The following is a 17619-nucleotide window of genomic DNA, read 5'->3' on the forward strand; positions in this document are numbered from 1 at the left end:
AGACGACACTAATTGTAACAAGATTTCGCAATGTTGCCAATATAAGTCGAACTAGAATTTAGTTGCTTACCAAATTTTATTGTTTAAATATAGTTGGTATCAATTGCGTTTCACGAGTTTCTGGTGGAGGTAAAATAACCTCACTTTAAATAAGGTTCGTTTGTTTATTTTTTAATAGTTTATGGATTATAGAAAACTTAAGGAAAGTGCCATTCGTTCACATTTTTATTTGTTTTGTTTTTTTTTATAGCTACATTGATTATAATGAAAGCGTCTCCGACTTACATATCATACATTTTTCATTAAAAGAATTATTGTTTTTTTTTCCACATTTTACTATGTATTTTTAATGTAAGACAAACATAAATATTCCGCATCTACACTCTACGTCTTGAGTATATCGATTTATATTTTGTATAATTTCAGACAGAAAAATTCATTAGTAAACATTTTGTATAGCAATAAGTCTAGAATTTCTGTAAATGAATCTAAATAAAATTCTAACTATTAGTCTAGTAAGTCTTTTAATTTGCATTTAAATATTACACTTTTCCTAAAAAAAATGCACTGGTGTTATCAGCCAGGGGTTGATTATTGATTGTTGTGAAATCATTGTCAAACTGCAGCAACTACTGAGTGTACTGATCCTTCTGATCTATTCATCTGCACTACCCTCTCATTTTTTCTTCATCGACCTTTTAATTTCTGATACCGCACAATTGTTGTTTTACCTAAGTACATTAACAATTTTAGGTGAGTATATATTAAGATAATCATTAAGGAATATTGCCACGGTAAAAAATATACCTTGTGTATTCTTTCTAACCTAAAAAAATATATTTTGGTGTTGATTGAAATATTCTCTCAATATTTCAGTCAAAGTTTTTAGTCTTTAATACTTATTGCACCCAAGAATTGCACCAATTCACTTACCTTTCATAAACCTGTTTAGCAAAATAAACTAAACAATATAATACTATTATAACTTGGTAAAAGTTAGTAGTTTAGCAGATGACTTTTTGTGATTTTAAAATTGGTATTTGTGGAAAATATAAGATCGTGATATACAATTAATTTTACGTACATTTACATAAAAAAACAAGAAAAGGTTACCACAAAATTTTACGCTTAATTTATTAATATTGGGTGTCATTATGCATTCATTTTGTTACTTTAGTATTATTTTATTTAATGAGAACTACCTACAAAGTATTTTAAATTTTTCCGCGACACCACTTTGATATTAAACTGACTTTGGTAAGTAACTATATATGTTAAGTTGGCAACGCTGTGAAATCTTGTTACAATTAGTGTCGTCTAGCCTTCGATCATAATCATCTTTACTTTTGCAGTAAATGTATTTTGTAAGGTTTATAAGAGTTTGTTTTTAAAATTCGGCAAATAGATGATCTACTACTTGCGCTCTGTTTGGAAACATATCATTAAATAAATGAACCACTTGATCAAATGACCTTTTGAGATCGCCATATCCTCTCATAATCAAAATCGGTCTCTTTCATTTGATTAAAATATTTAATGAACAAATTTGACAAATCGAATATCTCTTTTACAAAGTTACTTTATTATAAAATGACAAATGCGGTAATGATTATTACTCGATAAACTTTATTTAAATAAATAACTTTTTGAATTTTTTCTAAAATTTTCCAGAAAACTTTACATGACTGTAAAGATAATGAAATTATCTTTCAAATGACTTATCCACAAACCATACTGTGTAATTTAAAAAATGGGGGAACCATTTGTTTACACACTGAAGGAATGTATTTTTTGAAGTATATCTGAACTTCATGTAAAACTCACTATTAATCTAGATATCTTGCTGTTCCGGGACTTTTGGGACACAGTGTATGTATTGGGTTTATATGCAAATAAGTGCATATTCAGGTGATCCTCACAGTGCCGTTTGGTTTAGGAGAGTTATATTTTGTATAGCAATAGTAGTACAGGGTGTCCGGAAATTCATGCAACAAAATTTGGTCATAGATTCTTAAGACAAATTTAGGGGACCCGTATTTTTTCTTTTTGCCAACTGGCCCCCTGTTTCGGAGTTACAGCCCCCTGAAGTCTGCCCCTAAAAATAGTCTTTTTCTTATATCTCGGTACCCTGTTGTACGAGAATAACTAAATTTGGTGCACAGGGGTTTTATGACATGGGGAATCTGATAGTGCTACGCTTTTCGGCGAGGAACCCCCTTAAGACACTTTTTCATGGNTGAGTATTGTTCATTTGTTTTGTATTTGGTATCTATTGTGTATAATGTCCAAAATGTACAGCGTAAATTTCTTTATTTTTTAAGTTTAAAAGTTGGATGCTGGCGCCAAACCTTTTCTAGATTTTATGGTCTATGTTATTAATCATGTCACTATTAAATTTATTGATTAGTGTTATATTGTTATTGTTTAAATATAACTTAGTTAATTATGTATTATACTCTGTCCCAAAAGTCCCGGAATAGCAAGATATCTAGATTAATAGTGAGTTTTAGGTAAAGTTCAGAAAATACATTCCTTTTGTCATTTTTTGCTTATAAACAAATTGTTACATTTACCCCCCCCCCTTCCCCCACAAGGTTCCCCTCATTTTTTCAAATTGCATGGTATGGCTTGTGATATCATTTGAAAAATAATTTCACTTTCTTTACAGTAATGTAAAGTTTTCTGGAAAATTTTAGAAAACAAAGGATCTTAAATACACACCGTTATTAAAAAATACAAACGATAAAATATCACTATTATGCGATTATACATTGAATAAAGAATCTATTTTAATAAATGTTCAAACTGTCTCCCATCCTTAATTTGGCAATATCCCAACCTATAGTAGAACGACGTCACAACGTTTATTAAAGTCTCACATAGTCATTTTTTGCGATTGCTCAAATATTCTGTGCCTCAAGTCGTCTACATTTACTGGCTTTGTTTTATAAACATTATTTTTTAAATATTCCCAAAAGAAGTAATCTAGGGGTGTTATATCAGGAGAGCGTGCTGGCCATTCGATAGTACCCCTTCTCACAATCCATCTATTCGGAAACATTTGATCCAGGGATTGCCGAACTGCAATAGCAAAATGAGGTGTTGTTCCGTCCTGCTGAAACCATTTTCTATCAAAATTAATGTCTAAGTTTTGTAAAGTTGGTACAATTTGATTACGTAACATTTGTTCGTACTTTTGACCATTTAAGTTACCATAAATTACAAATATACCAGCCCACGTATTTATTTTTTGAGGTCTCTGGGTGTGTTCTTCTCATCCAGTGAGGATTTTGATCACTCCAGTACCTCAAATTGTGACGATTGACAAAACCATTAACAGTAAAAGTACATTAGTCGGAAAAACAAATATTAAAAAATATAAAGTTAAGGTCAACTTTTGCCTTTATTTATTCACAGAAATCAAGCCTTCGAAGACGACACTAATTGTAACAAGATTTCGCAATGTTGCCAATATAAGTCGAACTAGAATTTAGTTGCTTACCAAATTTTATTGTTTAAATATAGTTGGTATCAATTGCGTTTCACGAGTTTCTGGTGGAGATAAAATAACCTCACTTTAAATAAGGTTCGTTTGTTTATTTTTTAATAGTTTATGGATTATAGAAAACTTAAGGAAAGTGCAATTCGTTCACATTTTTATTTGTTTTGTATTTGGTATCTATTGTGTATAATGTCCAAAATGTACAGCGTAAATTTCTTTATTTTTTAAAAGTTTAAAATCATGCCAATATTNAAACGAAAATATTCAAATTGATAGCGGCGATATAGCGCTTTGACAGATGACGTTTAAGTTCATTTGCTATACGCTACGCCCTACGTCCAAATTTCCAGAACCAACTTGACCACGTTTTTATTTGAACGCTCGTTACATTCCTTTTGTCATTTTTTGATATACATAAAGAAATGTTTACATTTAATAATTTCACTTTCTTTACAGTAATGTAAAGTTTTTTGGAAAAATTTGGATTATACATTGAATAAAGAATTTATTTTAATAAATGTTCAAACTGTCTCCCACCCTCAATTTGGCAATATCCCAACCAATAGTAGGACGACGTCACAACGTTTATTAAAGTTTCACATAGTCATTTTTTGCGATTGCTCAACTATTCTGTTCCCCAAGTCGTCCACATTTAATGGCTTCGTTTTATAAACATTATTTTTTAAATGTTCCCAAAAGAAGTAATCTAGGGGTGTCATATCAGGAGAGCGTGCTAGCCATTCAATAGCACTCCTTCTCCCAATCGATCTATTCGGAAACATTTGCTCCAGGAATTGCCGAACTCCAATAGCAAAATGAGGTGTTGTACCGTCCTGTTGAAACCATATTATGTCAAAATTAATGTCTAAGTTTTGTAAAGCTGGTACAATTTGATTACGTAACATTTGTTCGTACTTTTGGCCATTTAAGTTGCCATAAATTACAAACGTACCAATAATGATAGTACCAATAATACCAGCCCTCGTATTTATTTGTTGAGGTCTCTGGGTGTGTTCTAAGTAAATGTATTTTGTAAGGTTTATAAGTGTTTTTTTCTACAAACGTCAAAAAATGACAAGGTTTGTGCATTGACAACAATATGCGAAGTGACACTTTTTTTCGGATTCTTACGTTTCCATGACACCGTGCGCGAAATACTTCGCGCACTAGGGTGCGAAGTATTTCGCACACTACATGTAAATTAATAACAGTTTTGTATTTCAATCTTTGAAAAAATGAAGCAAAACTCCAAATTATTATTTATTTTTAAATCAATAACAATGAAATACTTTTAAAATAATGATAGAATTTTACAATAACTTTAGTTATTATTTACAATATTAACAAACGTCACATTAAAATAATTATTATTGTTGTCAACAACAGCCACTTTGTTTCCATAGTAACAGTGAAAATTTGATTAGGAAAGACATTTTAAGCCAGCTCAACACTATTTTCTATAATAAATTAGGCATTTTACTTATTTATAATATTTTTAAGAGATAGATTTTGACGTTTGTAGAAAAAATATTGTTTGCATCTCGTGCGCGAACTACTTTGATGGTCTCGAATAATTTTTTAACTCGGCTTCGCCTCGTTAAAAAATTCAATTCTCGATCACCAAAGTAGCATTTCGCGCACTATATACAAAAATAACTATTAAAATTCGGCAAATATAATCTTCGACAAAACTCAACAGCATTGTCGTCATTAGTTATAGTTCTTGGGTGTCCTGATCGGGGTTTGTCTTTCACGGTTTCAGTTACTTCAAAACCTTTGTATTATTCTTCACACAGTTGATTTTCATCCTCTCATAGTCAAAATCGTTCTCTTTCATTTAGAACCATATTTGATTAAATATTTAATGAACTAATTTGACAAATCGAATATTTTTTTACAAAGTTACTTTATTATAAAATGACACATGCGGTAATGATTATTACTCGACAAACTTTATTTAATAAATAACTCTTGAATTTTTTCTAAAATTTTCCAGAAAACTTTACATGACTGTAAAGATAATTAAATTATCTTTCAAATGACGTATCACAAACCATACTGTGCAACTTAAAAAATGGGGGAACCATTTGTTTACACACAAAAGGAATGTATTTTCTGAAGTACTTTAAGTACATAAAACTCACTATTAATCTAGATATCTGGATTTTTGAGACACAGTGTATGTATTTGGTTTATATACAAAAAAGTGCATATTCAGGTGATTCTCACAATGCCGTTTGGTTTACGGGGTTATATTTTGTCTAGCAGTAGTAATAGTATATTTTTAATGTACCTATGTATTTCATTTATCCTGTAACTGGAATTTCAATCTGTTGGTCAATAAATTATACCCATTGAAGAAAAATTGATTTGAACTACTTTAACTAGAGCGATGGATTATTCCTCGACTGTAAAACCCCCATCTGCTATATAAATAATAAATAAAGAGCCTGAAACTTTTAATTCGGTTCACATCAGTGACTAACTAAGCGAAACTACGAGCTGGGGATGGTGTGCGCGACGTGTGAGAGTCGCGTGTTGTGCAGGAAACCAGGAGGAATCAGAGTTACACCCCACCGTCAGCCGCTTAGTGGACTTCCGTTCTCGCGTCGTTTGCGTGCATTTCCATTATGACATTATCATTATCGTTACATTGCTGAAGCACCACTGATGACATTGTTGCGCCATGGCAACGTGCCATCGTGGGTCTTCCTCTGTCGATGCAGATTCACTTACACCAGGGCTCTAATTAATGCGAAGGGTGTTCCGGAATTATAATACGATATTTTACCGGCGCATTCTACGACTAACAACAAGACAAAAATATATATCAACGTAGGCGGGGAATTCTGTCCTAAATGGGTCACAGCCCCTTAAATGTGAGCCCCTGAAAGTAGTTTCTTTGCAGATATCTCTAAAGCAATTCAAAATATGATAAGAATGAAATTTGGAATTGAGTAATTACTATTGCAAGGAGGAAAATAGTCTCAGCTACACACTCTCCGTATTCGTAATGAATTTTCACTAGTTCATCCGTCATATAGACGTCTGAATTTGGTTCGGGTCATGAAGTCATATGAAACAAAAACGAATTTCCAAAATTTCTTTTTTTTCAAATATTTCAAAAACTAATCATGTTAGCCTTGATTTTTTAAAGGCATAATGTTGATCCCCTGATTATGCAACTTTGACCCGATTAAAGTTATTTCGTATTTCTTACCGTTTCCGAGATTCCTGTAGTGGGAAGCGAATTTGTAACAGCCTGTATGTGGACTTTTCCACTGTTTAGTCAAAATGAAGTTTTAGACAATGTTAAAATAAAACGCTTCTATTTCTATGAGCCATAGAGTTTGAGAAAATTTATTTAAAAAATACTTTCCATTACAGAAAAATTATAAACCAAATGAATTAATGTTATTTATTATTATTTAGAGACTTTGTGTGAAAAATTGTAGACCTAGCGCAAAAATGGTTTTCAACAAACTATACGTTTATTTAGATACGAATTTCACCTATCTTCCGATTCCAACACAAAATGTGTTGCCTGTAACACCCGTTACCAAAACAAACACCACCAACACCAGAAAAAGAAACTGACGTGATATTTCCCTAAATTATTCAACAGGCAAACACCGACACAAGCGAACAAATTTCATGATTGCTATTTGCTTGCTATCTAAAATGAATATCTAAAACAAATATGCGCCGTTTTGCTCGGTTGGCCTCTCGGTGTCTCGTTTAATTCAATTTATTTCTTTGCCGAGGCCTTATTGATCTAACCTCGAGTTTAGGGCCATTTCTGGTATTAAAAGCATCGAATTAATAGAGCAGGCATAATATTTGTTATGAACGGTTATGACTCTATTCCATTACAGAAAGCTTCGTTTCCAAACTACACACACAAAGCAGGTTTAATTGTTGACTCAATCAATATTTCACAAAAATATAGCGGAAACGACAAATAAGACTTACAATATGTTGGATAAACCTAGTTAATAACTAAAGCCGTATTTAAATAATAATAATTGTTGATGATGTACGCTTATGCATAATTCTTGGTAGATTTAGATTAGAAAGAAGCATGCGGCAAAGACATCATTGGTAGATTCAAATTAAAAAAGAGACAGACACAGTTATAAAAGCAAAAGTAACTTGAATATACGATATACTAGGCGAGGAGCCGTTCACCCCCTAAAAAAAGGCATTAACCGACTAAATTTTTAAAACAAAAACCTACAGCATGAAACTTTTTTATTTTATAAAGTGTATTTTTCTGATAATTTACATATTTTTTTATATTTTTCGGCGTGGTCAGTCAATTGTTATAAACAAAAAAGTTGTAAAAAAAAATTACTCTCCGAATGGCTTTGAAAAGTTTTGAAAATGGACCAAAATAAACACATTTTGCTCTTTGACAAAAATTCGAAAAATGCTTCGTTTCCGAGATATTTACAATTTAATGTGAAAAAAGTGACGAAATCAACAAATTTTTCGATATTTTTGTTTCAAAAACTACTGAACAGATTTTAATTCTAAAAAATCATAATAATCGGCAGATTTTCTACTTTAAGATATACTTTTTTGTTATGGGCCAATCATTTTATCGAAGGTCTAAAGCGAGTAAAAAAAAGTATTTTAAAGAAAATTATGATAACACTTCAAATTTAAATTTTCTTTTTACAATATCTTGGATTAGATTACATTTACAATAAACACTATGATTTTATATACAAATATTATTTGTATTATATGTTAACAGTACAAATGTTCAAAAGATCATTTTGTTTGGTTTTGTAGCCGGAGTAAGGTTTTTGCAAGTAATTAGTAAAATTTAAATATTCGATTTTTGGTTTTATAAATGGCTAAAATTGACTTGAAAGTTATATCAAAACTAAACTAAATAAGCTTTTTAAATCGTAAAATTAACCTAATAATAATAAATTGACCTAGCGGTCTCGAAAAATAAAAAAGTAATTGGATAATTTATTGTATAGGATAATTATTTTATTTTTATTTTACAAAAATATTAAAAGCAATAAAAGTATATTAATTTCTTTTTTAATTAATTTTTTTTAACGTTTCATCAATTTCGGATGGAACATTTTGACATTCATCTGAGCACACACAGACTGCACAGCATTCCAGGTTCGATGACAAACAGTTACAATTTTTCGAAGAACATTTTCCAGTACAAGAACAAATATATTTTTGAAGCATATCTAACGCAGTTTCTCCTTCGAAATAATTAAAATCCAAACAACCATTTTCGATTTTCCATACATGTGCATGTGTCAATGGATCTAGAGTTACAATTTCACTACTTATAGACTGTTTTTTTACTCGCTTTAGAACTTCAATAAAATAATTGACCTATACCAAAAAAATATATCTTCAAGTAAAGGATCTGCCGATTATTATGCTTTTTTTAGAATTAAACTCTGTTCAGTAGTTTTTGAGAAAAAAATTCGGAAAGTTTGTCGATTTCATCACTTTTTTCACATTAATTTGTAGATATCTCGGAAATGAAGCATTTTTCGGATTTTTGTCACAGAACAAAAAGTGTTTGAAAACTGTTTTCAAAGCCATTCGGCGAGTAATTTTTTTTTTACAACTTTTTTGTTGATAATTGACTGACCACGCCGAAAAATATAAAAAAAAATATGTAAATTATCAGAAAAATACACTTTATAAAATAAAAAAAGTTTCATGCTATAGGTTTTTGTTTTAGAAATTTAGTCGGTTACCTTCATTTAGAAGCATCTTTTTAGGGGTGAACCGCTCGCCTATACGAGAGCCTGGACAAAATTACTTACTTAAATATTAGAATATCATGAATCTGTTTTGCAACGAATAATATATGTTATTGCTTTTTTGCGACGTGTCGTCTATATTGATAGATATGACATTCGAGCAGGACATTTATGAGAACAGAAATTCAATTCTAATTGCGAAGGTTGTGTGTGTGTCTGTGCGGACAAGAAAAAAGCTTTTATTATCTGATATGTCATTTGTTAACGTCACTTCTATCAGATTGGTAAATGTAATGTATTGGTTGTTTTCACTAAATGGGCTTCCGACGCAATTACTTCCACCGCATTCACTTCAATTTCGCCAAAAAGTAATTAATATTAACATGGATTCGACACGATTCATTTTTAAAGAGAGAGCGAGAGACGCATCAGTAGGTATTTAATATCCTATTCATTTTTTAAGTATGTTTGGAAGGAATCTTCATGGTTACCACAGGGGTTCAATTTAGAACCATTCTGATTTGATTCAGCGTCTCATATGATTCACATCTTAATTTTTACGAATATTTTACTCATTTGCAAATGTACGAAATCGTAGAAGGGCCATATTTTTTATTATTTACAAAATTTCGAACTTAAACATGAAATTTACAGTTGTTAAAACAGGATATTTACGAAATAATTTTAATTCACATCCGAAATTTCAAGTTCAAACTAGAAATTCTACGTTTCACACTCAAATCAAACCTGAAATTTCACGACAAACTCGAAATTTAAATTTCAAAACAAAACATCGAATAGAAATAAAAAAAATTCCGAATTTAATTTTAAATTGGAAATTTCCCATGCAAATTCGAAGCTTCTATCAAACTCGAAACTTTTAATTCAAACACGAAATTTCCTATTTGAACATATTTCGACTTCTATGTACATATAAAAAATTATATTTATTGCCCAGGAAATTTTCTACGCAATCGACAAAATCTTGATTTCCTTCTTGATTTTTCTTTCATTAAGCTTTTATTTGCCGAAAATGCATTAACCGAATATTGAAAGTACTTGTAGTTAACTATAAAAACATATATTTTTTTCTCGACATCACGATTACCTAAGCTATAAATTATTATGAACTTTACACTTCTATATCTCAGAATCTACACAGTAGAATGTTGTCGCATTTGACTAAAATGCGAGGGGTTACGACGTATTTTTTATGTGTGCAGGATTTTATTGATTGCACAGAAAATTTCCTGCGCAGTAAAATGTTTAAAAATTTAAAAAAATTCTAAATAGTTATAAAAATGTAAAAATAGGTATTTTTAGTATTGATCATTGTTTATTATGACAACAAGTATCTCTAAAAAATTGTGTACACTTTCTAAACCTTAATTTAAACCCACGGTACGCAATAAACTTTTTGAAATTTTCTTAATTAACAATCCTGTCAATCGAAAACCAAGCGATCGATCGCTGCAAAATTCTTAGGGTAGAATTAACATACGTTTTACTATTTGTTCACAACGTTTCATCAATATTTATAACTATTTACTTATTTTAAAAATTTCTCCAAATATACATATGGTTTTCTACTATTGTTAATGCAAAATTCAACTTTTTTGATTCGCAGTTTTTGTAACTTTATAGAAAATCGTCAAATAAACAAAAAATAAACAATGACTTTTTTTTCAATGTTATAGGGAAAAATATGTCGAAAAACGGGTAATTTTCTTTCTTTTTATGTTTATTGTTCCCCTTAATTTAGCAATGTTTTGGTATAGGGTCGCTATAATAATTGTTTGCGTCACGTGTTTTGACATAGTATACCGAGAAGCTTAAAATTTCACTCATGTTTTGAATCCGAATCAAAGAAGCTTTAAACTAGTCAGGTAGAGTAGTACATATAAAAGAACATCGGGCTTGTTATGACAGCCATCCAGACAGCGCTGTTCAAGTTTCGAAATTTTCACCGATGTTNTTTCTCGATTTCTCGACACTTTTTTCTCGTCTCGAGTAAGGCCAGACTTCCCGGGAATTCTTGCTTCGAGAAGTCTCGACCAGAAACCCTATTCGCAGGTTTTGTAACTTTATAGAAAATCGTCAAATAAACAGAAAATAAACAATGACTTTTTTTTTCAATGTTATAGGGAAAAATATGTCGAAAAACGGGTAATTTTCTTTCTTTTTATGTTTATTGTTCCTCTTAATTTAGCAATGTTTTTTTTGGAATAGGGTCGCTATAATAATTGTTTGCGTCACGTGTTTTGACATAGTATACCGAGAAGCTTAAAATTTCACTCATGTTTTGAATCCGAATCATAGAAGCTGTAAACTAGTCAGGTAGAGTAGTACATATAAAAGAACATCGGGCTTGTTATGACAGCCATCCAGACAGCGCTGTTCAAGTTTCGAAATTTTCACCGATGTTTTGAATTGATCGAAGCTGGCCAAGGAACTGTAAACCGCCCCGTCTATCAGTCCACAGCAAAACTCAATGCTGTTTTGGAGAGCGACCTCCGAATACCGGCGCAGATTGCCTAAAAAAGCACTCAAATTTCAGCAAACCAGCGTAACAGAACGTAAATCCAGAAACCCATCCATATTCGACGACGGGTCAAGACAACACCAGAGAGGTGGAAGGCAAGAAACGACAGCGAAGATCCATCTGGAGAATTGGCGGAATTATCAAAAGGGGCGATCGAACGTCGACTCTAGCGTTGGCAGGTAATTAACAAGGGTAATATTTCTGGCCAGTACAAAGTAATGCTGTCCGCGTTCACTTTAAATACATCAGAGACGATAAGAAAATAAGACGAATTTTAATTCTTGTTATTTTATGACTTTCCCTCGTATTTTACAGAACTTGGAAACCAATAGTTGTATTATTTTAACTGATATCACCCAATAATTCTTCAACAGTAATCGTGAGCTGATATATTATTAACGTCGCGCTGAATAGCTCATAAATTTAAAAAATACGATTTTTTTATTCGAAGGGGCACTCATGATGACTGCGTACAATATTAAAAGATATTCCAGGACAATAATTTGATTCTGAAATTATTTACGTACAGGACGCTAATTTATGTAATTTGTGCTAAAGAAAATACGAACGAGGCAAATAACATATCATTTATATAAAGTCCTCTATCCCTAAAGTTTGTACGTAGGCAGAATATATCATTTCATACTTAATTCAGGACACTTAAGACAGCGCAGGCCATTTGAACGTTTCATATTTAATGCAACGGTAACTCGAAATCATCAATATTCCAGTGAAATTTAAACTTTCTCGGTGAAGCTTGTAATTTGTTTGGAGTCCAGGGGTATCATTACCGTTAGCGTATGTGGAAAACTTACCCGTGTGGATGTAGGTGTGTTTTTTCATGTCAGATTTCTGGTGAAATCTCTTGCCGCAGTACTGGCAGGGGTAGGGCCTCGTGTCCGAGTGGATCAGGAGGTGCGTGGAGAGGGTCGACGATCTCTTGAAGGATTTCCCGCATTGCTGACACTGGAACAAAAATCGTGACTTAGTGTTTGGGCAGATAAATCGGACGGATTTGATGAAATCGTATTAAAATTGATCGTGATCTTTATAGATATATTTATGTATTTTGTGTGCTGAATCTGAATCTGAAGTCCGCTTAGCTCAAACACCCCAAAAATTTTGAGTAATTGTCGAAAATCACGTTAGTGAAAGTTTCTTGCGTATAAGCTGAACTCGAGTTTGAAATCTGTTAGCCGAATCCCCCCACAGATTTTGTAAAAAAATCTGAAAAATAGTAAAAAATTNTGTAACCATTACATTTTAAACTTTTTTTATGAAATCTCTACTTTTAGACGAATAATGATAATAATATCTCTACACCCCATTCTAAGTACGAGAATTAGCCCAGAAGTCGGAGACTTGTGCGGGAGAGGAGGCGGCATATTATTATTACGCAGGTCACATTTGCGCACAGGAACGACTTATGTTGGCAGGCCCTAACCACCATTCAGTGCAGGAATGAGGGAAACCTGGAAAACCTCATTAATTAGGGGCGTGGTCAAATGCCAACCGGTGTCAATCTCTCACATTGACCCAAGCCAACATTCCTCCACCCTGCACAGAGGGTGCCAATCCTCCGCACAAGCATAGCTAATCTACGGTCTACCGGCCGCGGAATTCGAAACCCGGGCAGATAGCACACATCGATTTAAGTACTGACGCCTTAAACCGTGCGGCTATCGACCGTGTTATATTTATATAGAAAATTTATAAAGGGGTCTTCCAGATTGGATCAAGGTTCTTCTCATAAATTTCGTGGAGTCGAATCTGTTAACTCTCATTACCCAAAAATTTTGCAAAAATCGCAAAATATCACAAAAAAACCCAAAAAATCTTGAATGATGTCATGGATATGATTTACTTCCAAATAAATTCGACTGATTCAAACAAGGCTTCCTTTGATGTTGCTCTTACACTTTTCTTCTCTTATAGCGAACTCTTTTCAAACAGTTAGGTTGCTTGATGAATCTTAAATTGCACTTCCTACACTCTCACCTTGACTATTTACCTCAAAAACTTGGTGACTACAGTGAAGAAGAATGAGAAGGATTCCAAGATATAAGTGATAAAGAGATAAAAGAATCAGAATAGACAGAAGAGAAGGAGAAGCCGCTGCATAGGTCATTCGAAGAGAAAAGGGTTTGCTACAAGAAAACAAATGTGTGAAAGCAACATCAAAGAAAGCCTGGTTCGAGACAGTCGTATTTCTTTGGTAATTCATATCCATGACATTTATTCGAGATTTTTTGAGATTCACGATTACCTTTTTTTTTGCGATATTTTGCGATTTTTACAAAACTGTTGGGTAATGAGGCTCAACAGACTTTTAGATTCAAATTCGACTAGACAAAATTTACGAGAAAAACACTTGATCCAATCTAGAAAACCTCTTTATAATTTTTATCACTCTCATTAATATTAACATATACACATATTACACTTGGAAGCATACACACATATTTTGACACCACAGACATTTTGCAGCATATGACATTAAGTGCATTCTGTAACATGTAACAATCAGCAACGGTGTTTATTTCGCACAATAGTTTAAGGTCATCTGTCCACATTAAATGGTGTAACTTGCAGATCAGCCATGTTGTCGTTTATGAAAAGAACAAAGAGTAAGGGTCCGAGTGTAGGTCCTTGAGGCACACCAGATATTTGATGAAACTTAGGAGACTTAAAACCACGACATTGAACAAACTGATACCTATTTTGTAAATATGATTTAAAATGTTGCAATACTGCATTTAGACACACCAAACCTATCTAGTTTGTGCAACAAGAGGTCGTGGTCGAGGATGTCAAAATTAGGTATCGACTTGTTTCATCTTGTCGAGTTTATCACTAATAAATTGAGTTTCATGGATAAAGACTTTTATTGAATGGATTTACGCCAGGAGCCCTATCATCCCATATAAACGAATTTAATTATTTTAAAGATAAACTATGAAGCAGTACCTTACAAGTAATCTAACAGACAATTAAAACAGTAACAAATAAATAATGATACATGAAATACACGAAAATGAGTAAATAATCTGTTTACTTACCTGATTTTTGCAGCATATGACATACTTGAAATCTTGAGGCTAATCTTTGAGTACCAGAATCCTCTTCCACGGCATTTCTCACTCTCTGTGAGTTTGTTCCCGTCCACACTAGCGTTCAAAGCTCCCATAATCTCATAAATATTGAACATCTTACAAACATTTTCTTTTTCGGTACTTGACGGTTGGGATAATCTTTTTGCAACATAATTTTTTCTCTTCATAAAAAATATGCTCTAACCATATCAACACTTTCTTGATTCAACTCTTTCTTGTATACATGCTTTTTCATAAAATCACACAGTAACTTGAAAATAAAAACACAAAAATGCACTGGACCGTCACTAAACACTGAAATAACTAAACCCAACTGAAAATATACAAAAATATAACAAAACGAAGCGGTGACGTATTCAAGTATCCCCGTTTGTCGAATTAACGTGGTAGTTTGTTTTCTACCCGTCTGTCATCTCGTCATATCACACCAGGTATAGAGTCAACTGGTAGGCAGCAGCGCCCTTCCATAGGCGGCAATACGGCATTTTAACTAATGCTCTTCGTAAGCGTTCTGAACAGGATCGGATTCTGCTTAAATTTAAACTGTTCATGGTCTAATTTTGTTGCTGCTTTGTTTATTTTCGATTAAGTTGTGGCTTAAGAATTACAGTGCAGACTCGATTGATAAAAAAAAAATTACCTCAAAAAAGCTGACCTCCCACTTATCTGACCCCCACTCTCCATAATACCAATACCAGCCCCTTTGTTCTGTTTAAATCATTATATTTACTCATCTATAAACAGCATTTCTTTTCCGTGAACTGGTAATATATGCACTCAAACGATCACCTAATGCTCTATTACAAAAATTGGAAACGTTTAATAACAATAAAATTAAATAATACAGTTGTCCAGCATATCGCTCCCGCTTACATTTTAATAAGATTGCATCAGTTTGAGGCATTACCAAATCTATTAGCTGTCCCATTTAATGACTTGAGTATTAATATTTCAAAATCATGACAAATTAAATATGGGGTAGGTACATACTAAAATAATAGTAAAATATGAATTATGATAGGGACTTGTATTATTAAAACGTATTGATCGTTATAATAAATGAAAGGTTACACAAATAAATGTTTAGTGTACAAACGTATCATTACTTGAAAAAAAAAAAAATGGTCTTCTTATGGCCCGAATAGATATTGAGTACCTCTTATTGTTAGTCGTAATTGTACTTGTAGCTCGTTTGGAAAAAATGAGTATTTACTGTAAAAAAACTATACAACAATAATACTGTCAGTTTTCCAGGTGAAAAGTTGTCTTATTTTATGTGAATGAAAAGATAATTGAAAACACTATATCTTAACTGAAATGTAATACAGGAATTTGTATAGAAAGCTGCTTCCGATTTCTTCCAACGTTCTCCTTTTTTACAAAAGCACGAAATCTAGAGGATCTATTATAAGAAATTTCAGACTGTTTAAATATTAGTCAGGTCCTGGATACTTATTTTGCGATATTCTCATGACAAAACTGTTGATCCTTGAGCAACAATTTGCCTTAGTTTATTGAAAAGCAGGAAAAACCTACCCACTGTAATATAATATTATTAAATTAATAATATCACAATAAACCACTCATACAAATTTTATCAAAGCGGAAAGTCAATGGGTAGGAGTGCCTATACTATTTGTAAAGTTAAAGTAACAGTTCTTTGAGTATTATATGCACAGTTCAACGGTAAACTTCAATTTGTCGCGCAATGTTCGGGTAGAACCTGCTTCAACAAGATGTCATATTTACTCCTTCAATTCAATTCTTTAACTCTTGATCATTGATAGCATTAAGTTTTCCCATTCGGGGTTATTGGCCTTTGGCAACAGTGGTCATAACATTTACCTTCAAGATAATTGACCTGTGACCCTTGAGGTTAACTTTTGAAGTTGATTGATTTTTCGCAATTTTCTTATACTCCTTATTCTAGAATAAAATTTCATGTACTTGCTGGTCTTTGGGAAATGGTAAATATAAATGAGATGAATATCTAACACCAAGAGGATTTTCAGGAAACGATTCCCCTTTGGTAAGATTATCTGCCATGGGGTAAGTAACTATATTTTGATATAAAATTTCATGAACTTGAAGTGGGTCCCTAGAATCAAGTACTGGTACATTGAATGAGAGGAAATGTCTGACTTCGGGAAGACTTACAATCATTCAAAAACATCAGAACAGCTCTAACATATGTCAGTGTAAATGGAAACGGCATAAAAAAACATTAAATTCTATCGAAATTACTTTAGAATACAACAAAGTTCATCAAAGTCACTTCAAATTGCATAAATATACCAAAAACGGTAGCAGATACATCAAAATAGTATTAGAAATGCAATGGAAGCCTTTAAAAACTAACTAAATAAATGAAAATATTTCAAAATGCCTAGATATTTGTGTTTTGAAATAATTTTAAATATTTGGAGAAACCTCGAATACTTCGAAAGGTCAAAGATTCCCTTTGACCTTTTAACTCCGGAGTCATTGGCCTTTCACCACCGGGGTCATTCACCTTTCATCTACGAGGTCATTAATCTTTAACTCTTGGTGGCATTGTCTTTTATCTCATGCTGTGATCCTCAGAATCATCGAGATATTTAGTTTGTATGTTTTTGACCTATTGCGAAGTTTTTAGAGACTTCCATGTGCTTTTAATGCTCTTTTCATGTATTTTGCAACTCTTTTGGTGCTAGAAATATTATTATGTATTCC

The 17619-nt window shown here is 32.4% G+C and overlaps 1 protein-coding gene across 1 annotated transcript in view; it reads right to left on the minus strand.

Moving 5' to 3' along the window:
• The window catches only part of LOC108909456 (fez family zinc finger protein 1-like), a 61680-nt gene that overhangs the window by 14868 nt on the left and 29193 nt on the right, over window positions 1–17619 (minus strand). Inside the window, exon 5 of the mRNA XM_018713797.1 lies at window positions 12610–12760. Coding sequence (XP_018569313.1) covers window positions 12610–12760 — 151 coding nt within the window. The remainder of the gene's footprint in view (window positions 1–12609; window positions 12761–17619) is intronic.

This window comes from Anoplophora glabripennis, unplaced genomic scaffold (assembly GCF_000390285.2).
Source record: "Anoplophora glabripennis isolate ALB-LARVAE unplaced genomic scaffold, Agla_2.0 scaffold383, whole genome shotgun sequence".
Lineage (NCBI taxonomy): Eukaryota > Metazoa > Arthropoda > Insecta > Coleoptera > Cerambycidae > Anoplophora > Anoplophora glabripennis.